Source organism: Anopheles stephensi, chromosome 3 (genome assembly GCF_013141755.1).
Source record: "Anopheles stephensi strain Indian chromosome 3, UCI_ANSTEP_V1.0, whole genome shotgun sequence".
Lineage (NCBI taxonomy): Eukaryota > Metazoa > Arthropoda > Insecta > Diptera > Culicidae > Anopheles > Anopheles stephensi.
Window position 1 is genome coordinate 58,544,152 of NC_050203.1, and position 22,661 is coordinate 58,566,812.

The 22,661-nt window shown below is 49.6% G+C and overlaps 5 protein-coding genes across 9 annotated transcripts in view; 3 read left to right on the forward strand and 2 right to left on the reverse strand.

Annotated features, from left to right (window-relative positions):
* The window catches only part of LOC118508995 (protein held out wings), a 30,046-nt gene extending 20,786 nt beyond the window's left edge, over positions 1 to 9,260 (forward strand). For 2 of the 5 annotated variants that reach the window (XM_036048994.1, XM_036048998.1), the window contains 2 exons: positions 3,169 to 4,201; positions 6,842 to 9,260. Coding sequence is in view for 4 of the 5 variants with exons in the window: in XM_036048998.1 (XP_035904891.1) it covers positions 3,169 to 3,183 (15 nt within the window). In the remaining variant the exon portion in view is untranslated. Of the gene's footprint in view, positions 1 to 1,081; positions 1,465 to 3,150; positions 4,202 to 6,841 lie in introns of all 5 variants that reach the window. The other 3 variants (XM_036048996.1, XM_036048995.1, XM_036048997.1) reach the window with 3 other exon arrangements.
* Positions 9,261 to 9,870: 610 nt separating this feature from the next.
* Positions 9,871 to 11,453, reverse strand: LOC118508997 (protein cornichon). Its single transcript, XM_036049000.1, has 5 exons — positions 11,294 to 11,453; positions 10,975 to 11,223; positions 10,727 to 10,839; positions 10,479 to 10,622; positions 9,871 to 10,379 (listed from the first exon to the last, which is right to left on the reverse strand). Exons 2-5 carry the CDS (start codon positions 11,122 to 11,124, stop codon positions 10,352 to 10,354), a joined length of 435 nt encoding a protein of 144 aa, XP_035904893.1. The 5' UTR covers positions 11,125 to 11,223; positions 11,294 to 11,453; the 3' UTR covers positions 9,871 to 10,351.
* A 170-nt stretch (positions 11,454 to 11,623) lies between these two features.
* LOC118508993 (SET and MYND domain-containing protein 4-like) lies at positions 11,624 to 14,487 on the forward strand. The gene is made up of 6 exons (XM_036048991.1): positions 11,624 to 11,858; positions 11,933 to 12,454; positions 12,534 to 12,701; positions 12,776 to 13,109; positions 13,209 to 13,923; positions 14,005 to 14,487. The coding sequence occupies exons 1-6, from the start codon at positions 11,734 to 11,736 to the stop codon at positions 14,445 to 14,447; spliced, it is 2,307 nt and encodes a 768-aa protein (XP_035904884.1). The 5' UTR covers positions 11,624 to 11,733; the 3' UTR covers positions 14,448 to 14,487.
* Positions 14,450 to 15,461, reverse strand: LOC118508996 (INO80 complex subunit E-like). Its single transcript, XM_036048999.1, has 4 exons — positions 15,263 to 15,461; positions 15,101 to 15,200; positions 14,808 to 15,018; positions 14,450 to 14,723 (listed from the first exon to the last, which is right to left on the reverse strand). The coding sequence occupies exons 2-4, from the start codon at positions 15,118 to 15,120 to the stop codon at positions 14,484 to 14,486; spliced, it is 471 nt and encodes a 156-aa protein (XP_035904892.1). The 5' UTR covers positions 15,121 to 15,200; positions 15,263 to 15,461; the 3' UTR covers positions 14,450 to 14,483.
* Positions 15,462 to 16,111: 650 nt separating this feature from the next.
* LOC118508998 (nuclear pore complex protein Nup214) lies at positions 16,112 to 22,307 on the forward strand. The gene is made up of 2 exons (XM_036049002.1): positions 16,112 to 16,361; positions 16,454 to 22,307. Exons 1-2 carry the CDS (start codon positions 16,326 to 16,328, stop codon positions 22,232 to 22,234), a joined length of 5,817 nt encoding a protein of 1,938 aa, XP_035904895.1. The 5' UTR covers positions 16,112 to 16,325; the 3' UTR covers positions 22,235 to 22,307.
* Positions 22,308 to 22,661: the final 354 nt, after the last annotated feature.

Sequence of the window (22,661 nt, forward strand, 5' to 3'; positions counted from 1 at the left end):
GTGGAAATCGATCCGCCCTTATGTGTTAAAAGTCTCCAAAGACATTATATGTCTACATGCAAAACAATCTCCACAAGTTACGATCGAGTAGCAAAGATAAAATTCGCACCGGCTAACGATCGCGTACTCTACTAAGGCGGAGGGACTAAGCGTGAGTCACAGCTCGCCCTCGGTCGACCACCGGCAGCAGTAGCAAGCCCAAACCGAGAGGGTTGCTGCCCCAAAAAGTATAATAATAGAATTTTCATATTTTCCCACCTGTGTGGGGCGTCGACTCTGTTGGTGGTGATGGTGGAGTTTGCTCCCTGCTGCCTGCTTTTTTTTGTTGCTCTCGCTCCACGTGTTTACCATACGATCCGCGAATAATGGCGGCACAACGACTGAGCAGTGATTTTCTTCGTGACGTGATCGTGCTTTCATAAACAGTCGCTCTTCTCGGTGTTGAATAAAAATTTCCTCACCGGGCATGTCGCGCGTGCACACATTTTTTTTTAATGCGCAAAAATATTAAGTTATAAAAATTGAGCCACACTCCACACTGTTTCTTGGTTTGTAAGCTTCCTTCCGCGCGTCAGGTGTACATGTCCCGTCCGTCGGAGCTGGTTGGTTTAACAAACAAAAAGTGAAACAGTGAAAGTAGTAGCATAAAACCATTGTTATTTATGGTACAGGTGGAATGGCTTGAGGGGGGTGGTTCAGTTAGCAGTCGATTTTATGTTCTTTTCCTTCTTCCCCCTAAAGCCTTAACTCTAAACCACTGTTTCTGTGCTCGTAGTACTCGCTGTCGTAATATCTCTTCTCTGCTCGATTTCGCCGCGCTACCAACGCTTGTGGCTGGCTGGTTAGTTGGTTAGGTGGCCGTGGCGCCCTATCTCCTCTGGCGGGTAGCTTCTTGCATCTTGCCGCATCCTCTTTCCTCTATAATCTCATTTAAACGCAGCACAGACTTAGCATAGTGTGCCCTATTGTTGTTGCACCCCGCGGATTAGTACAACGTCGACAATTTCTCACTCGCCACTCCATACTGTGTGATCGACATTGTGTTTGCACTCTCTTTCTTTCTTCTTCCTTATACTTCTAGTTCTCACGGCTCGGGTGCTACGCTGGACCGCGCCTGGGGCAGATGAGAGTCTAACAACGGCGAAAACCACCCAAAAATACGATTAAAAAAAATAGGCAAAGAAAAACCATGTGGTGGTGTGGTCCCGGCACTTGTGGCTGGGCGGTACACCCTACTACACCCTACTACTCACTGCTGCATGCGCGCGATCATCTGTCAGGTCGAGATTTCCGTAATGCAACCGCTCGGGAGCTGGTTTCCAATTTCATCGCCCGATCTGCCTAAGCGTGTGGAGAACGGATGTGAGCGTTGAGGCTAGCGAGATACCTCAGCGGAAGAAGGCTAAAGGCTTCTAACTGGAGACAAGAGAGTCGCAAAAGACACATCTTCCTGTCGTGCAAAAGGTTTAGTGAAGTTTGTCCCTTTTCTTTGCATCTGTAGCACTCAGAAACCTTAGACCCTGCCGTAGTTGGTAGTTGTAGTGGAGCAGTGTGCACTACTCCCAGTCTAGTAGTTCCTGCATGCGCGCCTACAATGTCCTGACACAATGCATCGCCCGGGGGGGGGGGGGTGTATAGATCGCAAGATACCCCGGTGATGGGTTAGTTTCCAAAACTGTCTATCTCTTCTTCTCAATTTTTCCTTCCAATGGTGATTTAGACTGCAGTAGAACCGTTGGCAGAGAGCATTGGTTTCCTCCGAATTATTTCGTACCCACACACACGCGCGCGTTTTCGGCGATCGGTCTGCATGTTCCGGGCATGACGCTAGCACACATCTGTGGGGCATATGCATAATGGTAGCTTGAGAGCATTCGACAACTTCGGTGGGGGTGCCGTCGTGGCACATGCCCTGGGGCAAATGTGAAATATGAGGTGTACTGATGCGCGCTGCAGTCAGGTTGGATCGGGCGTAGGTGTGGATTAAAAATAGTTCTACTAGTGATCTGGTGGTAGTAGCCTCCTCCAATGACTGCTCTAGTAGAGTGCGGGTTTTTTCTTTATATTATATGGAGACTAGGTTTATCATCAAACAATGATCAAAAAAAAATCTATCTAAGAAATAGTTCAAAAATGTTATAGAGAAATTTCTATTTGATTTTCTTTCTCGTAATGGATTGTTTGCGATAACTCCTAGAATATATCTCCAAATACCACACTGAAGACACGCAAAACGACGCCGAAAGTGCTTCACGGCCATCCACGATCGCTTCATAGCCCGAAAGGAAGTTTATGCGTTTGAAGCGACACAGGAATGGTGGAGGCTGTTATATCCATTCCATGTGTTCGCTAGACGCCACACGGTCGGTCAAGAACCGTTCATGCGCAAAATGAGTTCCACCAACCACCGGGCGCGACCCGGGATGTGCTGTACATTCCGATCTTTACTCCCAAAACTCTCGCGGGAAATGGAGTCCGGAGGTCGCACTCCAACCGTGCGACGGCCCATGTGCACAACAAACGGGAACGGCCACCACTCCGGTGTGTGCTGGTTGGTTTGCTTATGTGCGTCGGTCCGAAGTACGGAGCCGGCCGCTAATTTTCACACTTGCAGTGATTACCCTAAAAACGGTTTTAATTTTAGCACCAATTCTGCGGCGAAAAAAAAAACAAATTGGAATGCGGGATGCGGGTTGTGGATGTTAAGGAACACGCCCGGGAGTAAGGGACTTCTGGTCTGGGGGGCAGAGAAAATCATCCATCGCACCACAAGGCACACATTAGGCGAGTGACCGACCTGTTGCTGCTGTTGCTGCCTCGGTGGAAGTTGTACGTGCTAACGAACAGATCAATCGTGCGAGATCGAAAGTTTGAAGACAATTTAAGCTACAACTGTCGGCGAATTGCGACGAGCCTGCCGCTATTAACCCACTAAAGGAAAGGAACATGGGAACAGCTCGCTTTGCCTGATACTAAAAGACTACTACCTCCAGGGGACTACTACCTCGCCATCGTGGCGGCTCGGCACGCTGACGCCGGTGCTTGCCCGTCCTCCATTCACCGCTTCACACCTTCACCCTCCCCATATGCATGTGCTCTGCTCGCACGCGGGTGTGTGAAACTCCAAATTATAATTTAGATTTATCTTAGTCTCTTTCAATGTTCCAGGTCCGGCAATTCTGAAACGAAAACAACGATCTCCTCACGATGGCGCAACCGAACGGCCATCTGCGTACGGTGCGGTTGCATGGATACGATGGGGTGCCATACCATCCTTACCAGCAGCAGCAGCAGCAGCAGCAGGCGGCTTTACCGGACCAATACTTTCCTCAGTACCATCATCACAGCCAGCAGCCCCAGCAGTACGGCTTGCCCCAGCTGTATCAGCATCCTGCGTTCCAGTATCAGCAACTATTGCACCACCGTACACAGCCGCTGCGGCATACCCATCAGCCGCACCGTCTCCGCTAACGTTTTACTGACGAAGCTTCTTCCCTGACATCCGGTTACATCTCGCCCGCTTTGATCCGGTCACCTGCGTCCATCATCTGGCGTGACGGACCAACCGTACACAAGTACGCGGGTGGTGACAGCCCGCGCTCAAGTGCTAAACAGACGCATCACCGGAAGGAAAAGTGTGCGTGTGCGGGTGTGTTAGAGGGAGAGAGAGAGAGTGTGTGTGTGTGTGAGCAAATACCAACATACCACTGCCGATCGGTCACACAATATCGGGGATCCAACTGACCAACAGGCCGGAAATCGATCGATGACGTCGATCGATGGCGCGCTTTTGGATGGCCGTGTGTGACTTCATGCCGTTTTCTTGGGTCACAGTTTTTTTTTAACGCTTCTATTCAATGTGTTATTTATTCATGCGTGGTATGGTGGACAAAGTCTTCGAGTGGTCAGTCTGCGTTAAGGGTGACGATTTTTTTTGTTTTCGTATTTGCTGCTCCTCCTGCTGGTGACCCACAAGTGTTCAGGTTTTACGTCCGTTATTACTCCGCGTCCGTCCGGTGGTGGAAGTGGCTTTGGGTGGTGTGTGTGTGTGAAGTGTGTACACCTGTTCGGTATAGTATTGTGTATATTTGTAGTAAATTATCATAAAAATCCATGCCATACCGGCGCGCTAAGGAACGGTGAGATGCCGGAGCGCTATGCTGCGCTGATGTGCGGATGGGGACACATTACTTTCAACTAGGTAAGATTACGACATAATTGACCTTAATCGTGTAAAGCTGCAGACATACAAGCTGCATCCGTTTAAAGACTAAAGTATTTATACTGAAGCGAATATCGGTAGAGCTTGTGAAGTATTATTTATACAGGATTTATACAGTAAAATCCTCCATAAGCTCAGCATAAGCGGATATGCTGATATCCGCCCAGATCATACTAGAATTAGGCGACCATGATCATGATCGGATAAGTCCGCACCTTGATTCGGCTATTCAGCTTCTTGCCCAGAGTGGCTCAATAGATCGAAGACTCAAACTACTGAGAAAGATTGATTGAAAATCCAGATAATAGTAGGGGCCAAGAACAGCTAGCTTTCCGTAGGACACATCTTTTTTTGGACTTATTTGGTGGGTTTCTTCCAGCTCCAGGCGATTTTATAAAGATTTTAGTTTCTCCTGAAAGAGGATACTTCTTCAAGGATAGGCTCCCTTAAAAGACACGTACTCCTGCTAGCTTAAAATTGTAGAACCAGCAGACCAAGAGCAATGTAGGATCAACAAGCAATTCATCGATAAGATAAAAGAATCTTTTACAACAGTATGGCCAGGCCGTTGCTCAAGAATCAAAACATAAATAAGTGCCATGAAACGTTAGCTTTTCCCATTCCTCCCAACAAGAGTAGAAAATCTCTCACAGCGTGTGCCAGCAAGGTGGTAAGAAAAACTCGTTTTCCATACCAGCCCGAACCAACACCTCCCCCAGCACCACGTGGGGTGCCTCCAACAGACGCCGCGCGTCCAATGCGCAGAGTAGGCGCAACCAACAACAAACCTGCCTTTGGAGTGTGAAGTGTAAAAATATCTCTGGAATGTTTTTTTTTTCTTTCTTCCCCCCTGGCGGTGTGCCCGGGGACCAGCGAAGCGAAGCGTTCCCGGGAAAATGCTGAGCGACTGCTGCTTTCGTTAACAGATACGGTTTGAAAATGTTTCGCCTTGGTTCAAAACGCCTGATAACTGTTTGCTGTGTTTCAAACCTTTTTTTTTTTTGCTTGTCGGAATTTCCTAAACGGGAAAATCGACTCAAGAAAAGCGTGCTGTCATACACAAGCTCGCGCGCGCAACACAGCGGCAATTCCAGTGAGTGTGATAAAAGTCTGTGCCTTAGAAGGGTTTTGCTGGTGAAAATTGCCCGGTTTTGGTTAGAATTCCAATTACGGTCAGATGATATCGGCCGGTCTTCACGCGGCAGCACGACCGGAGTTCAAATCCCATCCAGACTGGCTCACCACGTACGCAGAGCTGACCACTTTGTTACGGATAAAATCAAGTCACGGGAAACCAGAAATGTGGCCGAGACCTCTCGAGGTTTTTAGTGGCAAGGAAGATTTTTCGTATTTTTTACTTACTTACTTACTTATCAGACGCTACAACCGCTCTGCGGTCTGCAGGCCTCGATACCGCTTACGGTTTAGTGCCGTCGTCTGCCAATCCGTAATACTGGCCGTTCTACCATCACTCTATCCCAATTTGGGCCTACCACGCCTCCTCTGTCCGTGTGGACGGCCTAAAAGGACTTTACGGGCTGGGTCGTCCGGAGTCATTCTCATGACGTGACCAGCCCACCGGATCCTGGCGAGTCTAATGCGCTGCACGATGGTGAGATCATCGTACAGCTCGTAGAGCTTGTCATTGCAGCGACGCTTCCATTATCCTTCAACACACCAGGGGCCAAAAATCCTTCTGAGCATCTTCCTCTCGAACGCGGCTCAGAAGAGTATGTGAGTACTGGGACTATAAATGTGCTGTACAATCCCAGCTTCAGCCGTCAGGTATTTAGAGTGGAGAAGTTTCCTCAGGCTGTAGTATGACCGGTTGGCAGCCAGCACCATTGCCGTGTAACTCAACGTCAATGTTGTTGTCGGTGCTGACTTTTGATCCCAGATAGGTGAAGTTTAGGACGACTTGCGTATCTCAGTATTTGTTAGCAGTGCCACTGGTGGTGCCACCATCCTTATGGTTTTCGCCTCGTTAATCTCCAACCCAAGGTTCTGTGCCGCACGCTCGATCCTTTGATAAGCTTCTGCCACATAGGAGAGCCTCAAACCAATGATGTCAATGTCATCAGCGTATGCCAGGATCTGGATTGACTTATAGAAGATGGTCCCCGAAGTTTCCACCACCGAGGCGCGGATGGCTGACTCTCCAGCGCCAGGTTGAAAAGGAGACAGGCAAGCCCATCTCAAAGGGTCCCATAGCAAAGGGTCCTGAGAACATTTCATCCACCTTCACCTGGCATGTGATGTTGGCCATTGTCATTCTTACCAGGCTGGTAAGCTTGGTCGGGATTCCAAAAGAGCTCATTGCGTCGTACAGTTTTACCCTGGCTATGCTGTCATATGCGGCTTTAAAATCAATGAAGAGACGGTAGGAGTGGAGCTGCTGCTCCGCCATCTTCTTCTCCCAGATTTGCCGCATCGTGAATTTAATTTTAATTTTAATTTAGTAATTTTTAAAGAAATTAAAATATTTTAAAAAAGTTTCAATTGTACGGTTTTTAAAATATTTATAATTTTTTGAAACAAATATTATCCAGTCATTAATATCTCCGTCCGGCAGTCAAATAAATTAATGCTGTGTACTTCTTTCCCTTCTCTCCCTTACAGTCTCTTCTCTTCGAGCACCAGGCAGAGCCGCTAGTTGCGAACATCCCACTCCACCACCACCACGCGTGACATCATCTGCCTGATGCGTGTTGGCGCAAAACCTGTAGATAAGCTGGACAGCAGCTGGACAGAAACGACTGATTTACTACCGATCGGTTAGGAGGCAAGCAGGAGAGAGGATCGGTGGTTGGGCTGCGCAGACGAAAGTACTGGCCAGTGGAAAGTATTTATCATCGATTAGTGAGCGATCGAGCAGACTCGTCCACTCGTTGGGAGATCGTTGGGGGGAAACAATTATTATAAGGTGTGATTCGTTCTTTTAAGTTTAGCCGAAACAAAACGGAGGGAAACAACGCCCATCGCGCCGGGAACACTTGTAGCTACATCTCAGATAGTTTAACATCATCGTCATAGGATGAAGGTTCTTTTCAGTTTTTTTTTCTGTTGGTTGTTGTCTTGAGGGCACAGTTTCTTCCACATTGTTGTGCGCCAAATGCCATTCATTCGTCGGTCGGTCGGTCCCCCGTTTACGACATAATCAAATTGATGTGCATACATTCCATAACTACCGTTATAAGTCGACCAAGGGTCCAGCCCGATGGGGTGGGGGGGGGAGGTGGGGGGGGAGGGGAGGTGTCTTGTTCACGAGGGCAGTTGATTTAAGGTACTTGCAAAACGGAACACCAAATCAAGGTGAAGAATAAAAGGGCCGAGGGGCGATACCGAGCGAAGAGTGGCCATGATGTTGGCCAAGAAGGAGCGCTGTATCATCGTGACAAATGGCGTGTGCGTGTGTGTATGCAGCTGGGTGTGTGGAGACAGTAAAGGTGCAAAAAACGAAACGAAATTGGAAAAAGATGATCAAGGCCAAGCTTCGAAAGCGGAAGCATTAAGATGTGAGAGCCCCTCTGCACAAGGCACCAAAACAGATTCACGCGCGATGCAACCAAGAGTTGTTTTTTAAGTTTAAACGTAGGAAAATTTAAAAGAAAAGGAGAAATTTGCCTTCCGGCAATGCCATACCGCTTAGCCTTAGGTTGGGTGACCAATAGAGGGGACGGACCCCACCCCCCCCCCCCCCCCCCCCCCCCCCCCGGGTTGGTGATCGTCCGTTTGGAGTTGGAAGACAGCAGCCTATTTGGGGAGTGGACCAACGGATAACCGAGGAAACAGAAACAGCGGAACAGCTAGGATGAATGGATGAATGAATGAATGAATGATATCGCATGAACGAACCCCAGGTGTATGGATGGCCCCAATAGCGCTGAACACAGGGGAGAGGAGGCACAAGTGTCAGGAGTGTTGTGCCCGATTCCCACTGTCTCGATAGCGGATAAGCAAATGATCCCAAAATTGAACCAAGTTACCAAGTATTTGTGTTGTTCACATTAGTTAGAGCCGCTGTTTTTAAAAATACTCCAACCACGGCCATCTTAATATTATTAAAACAAAAACCGATCCCCTATGATTTATAATACTTTTGATACGACTTTGCAGTACTGTAATTCAAAAATGTTACTGTCCGCGATGCAATAGGATGTAAGCTGTGGCAAACTAGTCTACCCCCCCGAGCGCGCGCGCTCATATGCGCACGTTTAGATTAAGAGTCGAATAAAAGGGATGGGGCGAAACGGGGTGTGTGCGAAAACACGCATCGTCATCGGCCTTCGCCGGTAAACGAACTAGTATTATTTGATGCTTAAGTTTGATTTATAAAAGGAAAAACAAGAAATGCCCCCAGTAACTTATAGACATGCGTGTGTGTGTGTGTGTGTGGCCATGCTGCGTGAAGGGCGCAATTTTAAGGACAACTGCGATAGCTGTTAGATTTAGGCGAACGTAGTTAAGTGTAGCAAATATGTCTCGATTATTGTAGCAAAGCAAACGTGGTGAGATGGTTCCGCTGCTGGAAGCATTTTCACGCTAGTATGCGAACACCACACCCTCTCTCTGCCCATGCTACTGCTCTCCATCCCTGCCAACTTTATTCCTTTTTGTCCCAACCACGGGGGAAGCGATCCCAAACTGCTGGGAAAGCAACCTTAATGGAATATAAAATATACATATATTATACCGGTTAGCGATCTATTCTTATTGTACTTCTAATTTATACGACAAGCAGCAAGATTTGCTGCTAACCCGTACGGTACGGTGTATACATGAAGGTTTATAATTTAGTGTTAAATAAAATATTACTACCCATACGCCACAGGCAGGGGATAGATAGTTGGCGCGGCTTCATGGAGCAAAAAAGATCGTTTCTTACTACAACGCTCGAAACTGGCGCGAAGAATTAAGCGGTAGTGAAGGCATGCTGCGAACATGATGTTAGCGATTTATAGAAGTTTTTTTTTACAGATAAGTGAAACATTTTTTTAAATAAATGAAAACAAAAAACCGTAGTTTAAAAAAGCCGAAATCGTAGCGAATGCAGCAACCGATATCGATATAGTTTGGTTATGTGTGTGACCGATGTTGGGATGTATCCGAAAATTTGATGAAACATGATTTCCTTTCCAACTATGAATGGTAAGGTGAGAGGTATGCATCATCAGCAAGTGAAACCCTCGAAACCGCTCAGGATCTCAACCGCTATCGTCTATGCATCCAATATTCCAGATGCATCAACGCCATGCACCCCATGCTCCAATGATTCGCCATGATTTGGGCCTGATTTGGGACCTAAAAAAGATTTTACTTGGGTCGTCCGGTGCCATTCGCATGACGTGACCAATGCTCCGTAGCCGGGCGAGTACAATGCGCTACACGCTGGTAAAGTGGTGGACGACATTGAAGGAGTGATCACCTGTCTGGTACATTAGCTCTGGTGTGCGTTAACGTTTGTTGGCAGTCCTTCGAGTCTCGGCCAGATTAACGAGAAGACAGGAAACCCCATTCCGTCCAACTTCTCTCACATCGCGCCATCACAGCGGGATATTCTTTCCGGAAAAATGGCAAAATGTTAGAAAAGGCGAGCATTTCCTTCCCACTGAGAAAACAATGTACTTTTCAGTGATTAATAATAGCAATTACCTTATTACACATTTCAAAACGCTCAGTATGATTTATTCAAACAGATAAACTGTGTGTGTGTGTATATATATGGTCATTAGAATTGGCTAAATGTCGTATTGTATCTATGCTGATCTGAGTTTCGAAACGCTTTTGATTATCGTCAAGATCGTCCCGTTTGAACCATTGTCATCAGTTGCACAGCGATGAATGAACGGAATAAATAAGTATCCACTAATCCAGAAAGCAATCGAATGATCAGTGAGCAGTTCCCCGGGTCGGTTCTGGATGAAGGCGTTTGGTGTAACCCCAAACAAAACCCGAAACTGCATTCTGGTGCTCAACCGAGATGATACTACTTTATAGGATGCAGCAGCGAGTCTTTGCTTTGCTTTTAACACGACACAATGGCCTCGATGTCTCGAAAGAGCTATCGTTTTCACTAACAAAACAAAATCTTACTCAAATATCCTTTGTCGTTTGATGGTGTTGAGTCGCTTACGCAGCGATTAGAGCCATGATCATGCTACAGGAGAACAACGAAGTCAGATTAACCATAGATAGTTACTTGTTGATGCACTCAAAGAATCATATTCCGTAGTGCATCCTGCTGCCACTCACTTACCCGTAAAGATAGTAGAAGAACGATAGCAGGTACACCGCCAGCTTAATCCAGCCTTCGCGCAAACATGCTCGCAAAACGTCCGTATTCATAATGCTCGTTGGATCGTACAGTCCCGGTTGCGACATAACCGGTCGATTAGCGTACCTTAAACGCGAGTATTGTGCGGCAAGCACGAAAAATAAAACATTACCATTTGTTTGCAAAGATGTGCAAATACGCGGAGTGCAGGTGATAAAGTGCGCGCCTACCTCCATATATGGTATGCGATGAGCGGAATGTTCAGGGCGAGTGATAGCCATTCTCCCGAAAATAAGAACAGCAAGTTGAACAGTATATGTAATCCATATTCCGGCAGGACGAGCTAAAAATAAACAACAACAAAAAGGCACAACGCTAGCAGCGTTAATAGTTATCGATCGGAGAACGGTCGCTCGTGCCCCGCTCAGGAGAAAGCACGGCCGGCCGGTCCCGGATTCACGGCGCTGTATTCAATTACCGGATTGAGCGAGTTGCACTGGTCGATCGGATTTTTATAATCGGTTTTCAGCTCGTCAAAGGCAATCACGTGAAAGATGGAGAAGAATATTAGAAACGCGTCAATAATGAGAGCCACGATGTAGCTAAATGCGGGGAAGCTAAAAGCCATCTTTCATTGGCTGTGGTCGTCGACTTCTGCTGGTGTTGTCTAAAATGGTCGGATTTTCTGATGCTCCCCAGCTGCCCGTAATCGCTCGTTTTGCCGCTGCTGCAAGTAAACAAGTGTGCAGTTGTGTAGGAACGGAATTCACTGTACAAAACCCCACTAGCAATCGTACCGGTTTTATTTGATGATGCCTTCCGCTTGGTACTGCTTGATTTTCTGCTCAATCACAAGCCGTGCATGTTTTGCTGTGATGAAAACTCAGGTAACTCAGGTATTCGGCTGAAGGTACGTTTACACGGTTACACATCGCACGTAACTGTCAAAGGTTAAATTCATCGAATGTTGACAGATGGATAAATAAACAATACATCGAATACCGGCTTTTCCAAGGTGTATGTATTTAGAACAAGGTATGTAGATATACACCTTGTAAATATACACCAAATACATACACCTTGATTTAGAAGGTGAATTTTTATCGATTTGACAGGGCGACATTTTAGCCGAGTTATGTCAGAGTTTGTTTACCAAAACATATGGTATGAGGCTACAAACATTAACAAACAGCCTCGATTCTCAATCCCTTGAGCAATTTCGCTATCAATTTAAAGCATGGGAAGTGCATGGGACACATTTATCGAAAGAGCAATATTGGAATTGGAGTTGCACCAGTACCTGCCAGCGCGTTTCAATGATGAGCTGGGAGTGATAACGCGTCTGTCGAACGACACGTCCCGGTAGTTTTGTTGTGAAATATTGCTTCCACATAGTTGCATTTGCATTATTATCGGATTCTCTTTCCACTTTACAGGAGTGAACTGCGAGAATGGCTTCGCCGCCTTCCGAACATTCGGCCCGATGGAGAGGCATTATCCGACAAACATCGCACGAATGGTAATGTGATGTTCAAGGGCAAATCCAGCAACCATCTGGTGCTGCAAGCTTATAACCGAGCCATCTTTGCCGCCCCATGCGCCTCGCGAGCACTAGCGTTGGGTCACGCAAACCGTGCCATTGTGCTGATTCGTTTAGGACGCTATCGGGAAGCGTATGAGGATTGTCAGCTGGCGCTGGATGGAGATTATCCGGAAGAAAAAAGACTGAAAGTGTACTTCCGCCAAGCGGAATGTGCCGAAAGCATGAACGATCCCAGCAAGCTAGGCCCCATTGTCGACGGTTTATCGAAGCTGCAGGCCGATCCGTCGCGGATCCTGTCGAAGGGCGAGCGGGAAAAATTGCAAACACTCCAGGCCAAATATGATGCAGCCGAGAAGCGTACGGTGGAAGAAACTGCAACACCGAGTTATAGTAACTTTCTCGCAGCTGTAAAGATGCACGTAGAACCTTTCTCACAGCTAGATTATCAAGTGCCCAGCGAAAAGTCGAATGATGGAACCTTTTCCTTTTTCCAGCTGTGTAACCCCTACAAAAGGACGACATGCTATTGCTCAAGAAACACTTCACACGGATCACATCATTTCCAGAGAAACGGCCGTCTCGTTCGTTCCGGTGTATGATCCAAACGGACGCACCTCGTACCACTGCCAAAAGTGTGCCAGGGTGAACGTGATTCCTTTTCCGTAAGTAACCGTTCGCACGCGGGTTTACAGGCTACGAGTACAGAAGAACAATTCCATTTCCCATCATGTCTTAGATGCTCCAGCTGTGGAGGTGCATGCTACTGCAGCATCCAGTGCAGAGCCGATCACCGACAGGTCCACCGCTTTGAGTGTGCCGGGTATCAGAAACGGTTGTGGTATTTCATCGGAATCGCCCACCTGGGAATACGCAGCTTTCTGGACGGTTTCGATACGATTCGTAGCGAACTATTGAAGGTGAGTGCAGCGTCATGCGTAGAATGGTCACTCAGAAAATGGCTAGGCGCAATCACTAGCGGTGGAAAGGACTACGGCCAGTACGGAAAAGTGTTACGGTTGGTTACAAACTTCCACAAAATGGATCCAGACGATGTGCTGCGCTATGCGATGGTGAGTACGTACGTTCAATGCGTTCAAACGCCAATATACAGCATATAATTTCAATGCTGGACACATACTGAACTCACGTTTATTGGTTTGCAATTCCAGGCCGCTTTAATGCTCTCCATTTATCTGATGGAATTTACCCCATTTTTGAGTGAACATGGTTTTCCGCAGGAGGTAACTGGCGGCCACTTGCCTAATTACTGTGCAGCATTAATAATGCGCCACATCGGGCAACTGGTATGCAATGGGCACGCGATCAGTGAACTCAGCGCTACATCGCCTTGCGCCTCCTACAGCGATGCAGCGCGGTTGGAACCGTTCGATCTGCTGCAGGAGGACAGCTTCCATCCGCAAGTTGGTCTGTTGCATCTTTGCTTTAGCAGCGCACGTATATTCACAGCGATATACCCCCAAATAAGCATGTTTAACCATGCTTGCAATCCGAACATTCGCAATCACTTCGATCGATCGACGCTGATGGTATACGCTACCCGGCTGATTGCACCCGACAGCGAGGTGGTTAACTGTTACGGTCCCCATTATAAGCTTATGAGCCGAGAGATGCGCTTGATGCATCTGAAGCAGCAGTACTGTTTCGACTGCACTTGTGACCGATGCCAAAGTGGCGTCGACACTTTCCTCACAATGCACAATGCAATCCGTTGCTCTCGTTGCTGGCAGCAGTTTTCTTTGGAGCTAAGTATGGAGCATTTGCAGGACGGTAAGAGCATATACTGTGCCCACTGCTCAGCAGAAATCGATACCGATTGGTACGGCAATATTTTGCAAATCACCATGAATGATGATCCACACCATTGTAAGTATGGCGTACACGTGGTTGCTGCTCGTCACTTTGCGGTAATAAATGTTCGTTCCATTCTTTTTTTTTAATTTCCAGTGGACAACGATTTTCGGCGGGTTGTGACGCTATATGCCCGGTGCGCACAAACCTTAGTCGGCTCTAACCAAACCAGGGCGGACGTACTGGAGGCCATACTTCACCGCTACACCAGACATGCAGTGAGGAGCGACTTTTGGCATTCTACCCTACGCAAATATGCAATTGAACTTGCATCGATCCGGCGTGAACAGTACAACTGCATGAGCTTAGAATACTTAACCGGCTGTTTCTATCTGCTGGATCTATGGGCCCTGCTATATCTGTGCAACGGTTCTGAACCGGTACAGCTGAAAAAGGAAGAAAAAGCTGCATTGAAAGATTTCCGTGCCGCAATTGGCATGATCGGAGTAGAGAATCGTTTGCTGATCTTGGAATATGCGGAACGATTTGTTATACTGGATGAAGAAACCCCAGAAGAAGAATGGATCCCAGTTGAGTGAAACGCAAATAAAAAGCATTAGGATGCTACTGATCACTTAATTACCGAATTTCTTCATCGCACCTGCTATACTCGAACGGCCATTTTTCGAGCCCCGGGGATGTGTCTGTTTTATACTTTGATCCGATGTGTCCAGTTCTGAGCACGTGGTATCCGTTGATGGTACGCGGCGCCTTTCGTATGCGACCAGTCGCTCTAGCAAAAAGGTACGGTCGCGAGTAATTTGCAACAGTTGGCACTCGCTTTCTCTTAGTTTGTTCCGCAAGAATTCATTTTCCTGTTTTGGTAAAATGAGCGTCATGCGCCCAAATGGGTAAAGCACCTAACGGATGTAGTAGCCAGTGAACGGGCGGTTACTTACGCATCTCAGTTGCTTCGCTTTTGCTTTCATCTCGTTGTACAGTGCTCGATAGTTGACGGTAGAAACTGGTGCGCTGTGACCACTGCTGGAAGTAATTGTGTCCTGCAACTGCAAATCATCTAAACCGAATAACTCGCGGAAATATTCCTCCGAACTTTGTCGCAAGGCTTTGTCCATCATGTAGGTAGGGGATGGATCGCGCGTACCGTATCTAAAAAAGAAATGCGAAATCGGATAATTATATTACAGCGTATCATAGTGCCCATGTTTCAGATAATAGTACGAGATATTACCGTGCGTGGTGGTTATCCATTTCCGTTTACCGACTACCAAGGAGGGGAGTAGCTTTTTGGGCAATTCAACACCTTTCAGCGCCTACTACGCCAGATAGTTCTTGTTAATTCACAGATTGTTGAGTGATGCCGAAAGGACAAAAAATTATGTATGTTTCACACCGTTTCACAGGAATCCTCCGACGTTGCGTTTATAACGACGACCATGCCAGTTGCTTTCCTAGAAAATCTGCATGGGCAACAAGGAAGAGTTCAAATATGTTCGTTGCTACTCAATAAAGTGTCACGTGTTGGGAAGTGAACGTGTAAACGCGGCTACGTATAGTTAAGTGGGTGCTACTCACTACCAAGGTGTATGTATTTAGAAGGTGAATTTTTATCGATTTGACAGGGCGACATTTTAGTCGAGTTATGTCAGAGTTTGTTTACAAAAACATATGGTATGGGGCTACCAACATGAACAAACAGCCTCGATTCTCAGTCCCTTCAGCAATTTCGCTAGTTTATGGGTCATCTTCGCAGATCCAATGTTGTCCCACAGAAGATTGACGATATTTGGTTGCATTTTTCATCAAAAAATCGCAAGCGATACCACCACCGGCGCCTCCTCCGACGCTGCCATCACTCTTCTCAATACCCTTCCCCTTGATCACCACGGAACTGTTATGTCAGGTCGAGAAATGTCAATTTGCTCTAAACAACTCTACCTTCTATATCTACATACCTTGCTCACTACTGATAGTGACTGTCAGCTGTAGATGTATGCATCAGTAGAGATAAGGACGTCGGGTGGGAAACGACACCACGCGAATGCCATCCATGCTACAAGCATTCCGTCGTAAGGATGTTTGTTTGCGTGTCATTATTATTTTCGCATTAAAAGTTAATAAAAGAAATGGATAAATATGCTGGAACATTTCTATTGCTTCTTTTCGATTATAAAGGTACAGTTTTCCGTTGTAGATTTTCGCGCCGTGTAGACGCAGCTTATTCTCGGATCTTGGAAATCAGAACTGTCGATGTGCTGTCAATTGATGAAGGCGAAAAAAAGCGGGTTTGTATGTGGAACGAAAGTTGTGTGTTGCGTCGCTCGGTTTACGGACGGATTGTTGTGAAATAAAACGAATCCGGCAGATAAAACGTGCCCCATTTTATTACCGGTTGGTCTCTGGACTAGACAGTAGAGTTAAGCGGACAAAACAGCCAGCTAACGCGCAGTGAGAAAATGGCACAACCGGCACCGCTTGGTTTGGATGTTACGGTAGGTTGGATGATAGGTTATGTTTACATTTTAAAGCGAACGACGATGATGATGCACTGACGCTGTTGTGTTATTTCCTTTCGTTTCAAAAGGAACTAAAGTTCAAGCTACAGAGCAAGGTTCCGGTTTTTAAAGGAGATGGAAATGCAAAACATGGCTGCAATTTGCTTGCTACGGCCAGTGTGCACGGGCTCGTGTTTGCCGGTACCGTTGGTTGCGAGCTGCGCGTACTCAAGCTGAAGGACATCACCACCGACCGGGTGATCAATGAGATCGTACCGTTGCGAACGGTTCCGCTGCCGAGCGTACCGTACCAGTTGGCCGTTAGCTGCGATCATGGATTTCTGGCGGTGGACATCGTCGCGAACGGTGTACCGTTCGTGTACATCTACTCGGTACCATCGTTTTTGACCGGATCGATTGTGAAGGTGCATGAAATCAAAACATCCGCGCAGCCCAATGTGCGGAGTACACAGCTCTGTTGGAATCCGGTGCTTCATAATGTGCTGGCAGTGCGTACCGAAGCCGGTGGGCTTTCGGCGTACACGCTAAAGGAACCGGCCGGGCTGGAGTTTCATTCACTCGATACGAGCAATCCAGCGGAACGGGCACAGTGTGTCTGCTGGAGTCCAAAGGGCAAACAGCTGGTGGTAGCATTCGCAAACGGGAAGCTGGTCCAGTACAAACCGGATCTCAAACCGGCCCGCACCATCGTCTGCCCGGCCGGTGTAGTGGACGGTGGGTTCGACGTGCTAGCAGTCCAGTGGCTCAGTACGTACCAGTTTGCGGCCGTATTTCTACCGCATGCGGACGATTCGGTGCCAGCACTGTTCATCGTGAACGCTCCCAAGGCGCCCGCCAATCCAGTTTTTATCAACTATGACGACATCTGCTACAGTCAGAGTGGACCGCGCAAAGGGCAGGTGTTTTTGCAGCACATCCTGCCCTGGAATCTGCTGCTGATGGCGTCCGCCAACAGCATGGAGGTTGGGATATTGGGTACGACGGAAAGCGGCGAATCGCCCACCTGGTGCCAGTGGACCACGACGGACGAGGCGCGCGCAGAGTTGCCGCTGACGAGCGATAAGCAGGAAACGTTCCCCATCGGCATGGTGCTTGAAACGGGCTGTACGCACGAGCTCGTAATCGGCGAGCAGACGTTCCCGGTGATGCCAATGATCCATCTGCTTTCCACCTACGGCCAGTTGGTTTCCTTCAACGTGCTCAACACTCTGCCGAACGTGCCGAACATTTGCTCTCCACCAAAGCCGGTGCAAGATCTGTCCGGAGGAGCGTTCGTTAAGGTGGACGTGGAAAAATCGGCACCGGCATCAACGGCGCCAGCTTCCAGCATGAATGCGAACGTTCCGGTCGCCGCCCCAGCTACCGCGGGAATGTTACCACCCTCGGAAATATCTTTCGCTGTACCGAACGGTGCCACATCGACGCCGGCTATTGCGAAATCGAAATCTTTCTTCAATCCCGGTGTCGGTGACGCGGTGCAAAAATCTCCGATAAACTTGTTCGGTGGTGGTGCCGTGACCGGACTGCAGCAACAGAAACCGGCAGCCCCAGCAATTGCGCCGACATTTGGCAAGAACATTACGTTTGGATCTGCGCCCATGGGGGGCCAAGGATTATCGCAAGGTGTGACGACGGGAGCAAATGGCAATAATGACAAGAAAGCTCCCGCGTTTGCTGGCTTTGCTGCCCAGGGGACGACAGCTGCGAGCACATTCGGGCAGCTGGGGACAAGCGCCGGCGGTCTTCCTACGATGTCTGCTCCGCCTTTTCAAGCGGCGATGGCATCGATGGGATCGAGTGTTCCCACCACGACCGTCACGTCCTCTGCGGGACCGGATGCAAGCAAACCGCTCGTCACTGTACCCCCGACGTACGCCCCGTCCGTTCAGCTGCAACAGCCGCAGCAAAATAGTGGTGCAAATGCTTCCACCGGAGTGACGCGTCCACAGCCACCGGCACCAGCGGCCCAAAAGAAGTCCGACTTTTCCTCGGAAGACAGTAACGCAATCATACGCACACTAATGGTCGATGAGATCAATCGCTTTGCACGCGAGCTGATCGATCTGCAGCAGCGCAACCGCACGCTGAACGTGCAAATCGGCGTGAAGGAGGAGTCGGCCCAGATTATACGGAACCTGCGCGAACTGGAGGACATCATAGCGCAGGCGAACGAAAGCACCCAATCGCTCGTGTCGGACGTCCAGTCGCTACGGCTCGGATTAAACGAAGCGTTCGCGATGGTGGCGGAAGCGAACAGCAAGAGCACAATCTACAACAATCCGACCGTGCATCAGTACCAGGAAGCGCACGGCGGCATGTCCCAGACGAGCAGGCGTCAGCTTAGCGCGCTGGAAAATATGCTCCAGGTCAATGAAAACCAGCTGCGCACCGTTACGAAGCAGCTGAAAGCACAGTGGATGTGTTTGGAGGAGGCGAAACAGGCGCGAGCCAAGCAGCGAATGCACATCCCGAGCCTGGAAGTGCTGTACCAGACGCTGTCGAAGCAGCAGGACATTCTAAACCGGCAGAGTGATAAATTGGCGTACCTGAAGAATAAGCTCGGGTTGCGGGGCAGTTTGAAAGGGTTGGATGATCGCAGTGTGAAAGGCGGTAGCAACGCGACCGACACATCCGAGAGTGCGATCGAATCGTTAACGGATTCGATCATATCGATGACGCTCGGTGATCAGGTGGCGGCCGACACGAGAAAGTTAAGCGAATCGAAGCTGGCCACCCTGCGAAGGGTGCTTGCCGGGCGAAAGGTGGTAACGGTGAAACCGCAGCGTCCGGATCGCGTTGGCCTTAGCTCGGAGGTGGTCCGTGAGCGTCGCGATCAAGTCAGGAGGCTGAACGTGGAGCAGGAAAAGGCTAAGGTAGCGCAGCAACAGACGGCTGCGTCTAGGGCGACCGTTCCGTCCGTTACCAAGGAAGCGGAACAAAACAAACTGCAACAACAGCAGCAGCAACAACCTCAACAACAACAACAACAGCGGGTAGTCCAACAGCAACCCAAACAGCAACCGGTTAAACCATTGGGAACTTCCACAGCTAATACGAAAGCATTTTCGTTCGGTACCCAAGCCACGCTAGCAGCAACAGCAGCAGCAGCTCCAAGCGCTCAAGGAAGCTTTTCCTTTGGGCAAACCACAATTACTCCACTAACGGCGGCGGTTGATCCGGCAATGAAACCAACCCCGAACGGTGGAAGCATCAGTACTGGGCTCAGCTTTGCCGCTCCCAGCCACAGCAAGGAAAGCGATAAGGACAAAAAAGGTTTGGCCGGCGACGGCAAGGAGAACATCCCTGTCTCGAAACCCACTGCTTCTGGTCCGTTTAGTTTTGCTTCCTCGGCGGCTTCCGGAGCATCATTCGTAACGTCCTCGTCGGCTGACACGTCCTTGTCCTCGACTAGCGCTCCCGCGAAGCCTGTATTCTCGTTCGGCAGTGCCGGGACCAACGGTCAATCGGGACTAACGTTCGGTTCGCTGGCGAAACCAAACTTTTCATTCGATCTACCTTCCACCACAACTACCGTCAGCGCTGCTGCGACCGGAACAGGCATCTCTTTCAACCTTGGCCCACCACCCTCGGAAGGATCGCTCGGCCTAGGCAAACCGAAGCCGGTGGCCGTTTCTTCCCTTACGAACGAAAACGTTCTCCCATCGGTGGATGAGACGACGGTGCAGAAGGATAAACCGTTGCCTCCCTCGTTTGGACCGGTGGAACCGGCCACGAAAGCACCACTGCCGGCCCTTACCAGTTTGCTGCAGAAGGTTGACTCCGGGTCGGTGGATCTTACCGTGAAGAGTGCTCCGCCAGCTAAACCACTCGCAGAAGGTCCATTCGGTAGCGGCCTAACCGCGGCCGGTGGCACTAGCAGCTTCGGTTCGGGTGGGTTTTTCGGCAGCGTTAATAAAGCAGCGTCTTCGGTGGCGGTTGTTGCCACGACGGCGACAACCGTAACGTCGACGAATGATGGCGTCAAACCAATTGCGGGTCTATTTTCGGGCATATCGTTCGGTTCGCTTACCGTAACACCGACGTTTTCGTCTGGTTCGGGACAGACGGGGAGCGAATCCGGGTTTGGCAGCACTAAACCAACTAACAGTAGCGCTGTTGTTAATGGAAATGCAGGCGGAACTGGTGCTGCTGCAACAAGCAGCAGCTCGGTTGGTTTAACGTTCGGCAGCAATAGCTTTGCGTCGGCTGGATTTGGTGCAGCGAAAGCGTCGTCAGCAGCAGTAGCGTCCACGGATACACCATCGACGACAGCTGCCACTGGCGGACCAACAGCTACTGCTTCCTCTACAACATCCGGCATTGGATTTGGGTCACTTTCCACCAGCTCCACCACAACAACGGCCGCTCCACCGGCAGGCACATTTTCTTTCGGAAAATTATCGCTAGAAAAACCGAATCTTCTAACGGCAACTTCAACGACCGCTACGACAACCGTTCCTTCGGCGAGCGTTACTGATGCAACGACGACTGCGACAAGTGCCGGTGCAACCACCACAACAGCAGCGACCGATGCCACCTCCAATTTGCTCAGCTCGATTAGCATCTGCTCACCGAACGCGGCCACCTCCACAACTCCCAAGAGTCCCTCGTCGGTTACGGGTGGAAACATTTTCACTTCGGCCACGTTCGGTTCACCGAAAGCAACGGATACGCCGGCCAGCAATATCTTTGGCGGCGGTGGTGCAGCCGTTTCGTCCTCCGGCGGGTCTTTCTTTGGCTCAGGGAAACCAGCTACGGCTACGTTCGGTACAGCAGCAGCAGCAGCAGCAGCACCGCCAGCAGCAACGGCAGCGTCTTCAGTTCCCGTCGGCTTGTTCGCTTCGGTGGTACAACCGAGTGTCGCATCGACCGCGCCAGTATCCACCGTCGTTAGCAGCACCACCGCCGGCACTACCGCTGCTGCTGCCGCTGCCGGGGGCAATATTTTTGGTGGATTTTTCAGTTCCGGTGCAGCGGCGGCGGCTGCCACCAGTACACCCTCAACCGGCGGATCGTTCTTTGGCGGCGGTGGAGGAACGCCGTCCGGTTCCTCCATTTTCGGATCGAGCGCGGCCACAACTACGAGCAATATTTTTGGTAATGCGACCACCGCCAGTCCTGCCCCGGGAGGCAACTCGTCGTTGGGAGGTGGCAGCATGTTCGGAAGTGCAGGCACCACAGCGAACAGCCCTCCCGGTGGTTCGATTTTTGGAGGTTCGTCCGCGTTTGGTGCAGCAGCAACCACCGGTGGCGTGGCAAGCTCCGGTGGCAACATATTCGGCAGTCCGGTCGCATCGGCTCCAACCACCGGTGGCGGTCTGTTTGGTACGGTTGGTGCCCAGCAGCAGCCCGTCTCTTCAACACAATCCATCTTTGGTGGTGGTGGTGGTGGTGCAGTGTCCACCGGCGGTGCGTTTGGATCGGCGGTCACCGGCAGTCCTGGGGGAGGTCCGTTCAGTAGCGGTGGTACGGGTGCGGGTGTGAATGCGTTCGCTTCGCCGACTGGTGGTACGACGGCGTCAGCATTCAGCAAACCGCCAGCGTTCGGTGCAGCGCCCACGTTTGGCGGTGCACCCACGTTCGGCGGTGCGCCCACGTTTGGCGGTGCGCCAACCTTCGGCGGTGCACCCACGTTCGGCAGTCCGAAGGCCACGTTCGGTGGGGGATCACCGTTCGGTGCTGGAAGTTCGCCGGCTGGCGGCATCGGCGCATCGCCAACGCCATCGAACAATCTGTTCGAGCAGCTCGGATCGTCCTCGTCCGGGGTGTCGTTCGGTGGGCTAGCGGCACAGCAGGCACAAAAACCAACCCAGTTCGGTGGGTCGTCGTTTTCCAGCTGGCGATCGTAATCTGGTTTTTTTTATCGTAATCTGGTCTAATTTTGGTTTTTTTGCCGTCAATAAACATCCGCTGTGCAAAATAGCCCAAACCCGTTATTGCGTTTCTCTGCTGTCGTCCTCTTACAGCAGGGACCTTCGTTAAGAGCTGTGTCTATATTTGGGATGATTGTAGCATTGCGAATACTTTTCTGCTGGAAGCTGCCAACATTGGGGGAACATCTGTTAGCGACAAAAGCTTCACTCTGTGGTAGATGTTCTAGAAATAGTTTTGAAAGAGTTTAACTTCATCGGTTATGCAAGCAGGACGTAATTTCTGGAGAGCTGTACGCTTAGACGGTGTGCAGTGCAAAGGTGAAAAGCCTGGAATACGCATCTTTGGAATCTCATGGGAAGCGGACTTCCCTTCGTTGCTGCCCTGGAATTGCTCTGGAATGTG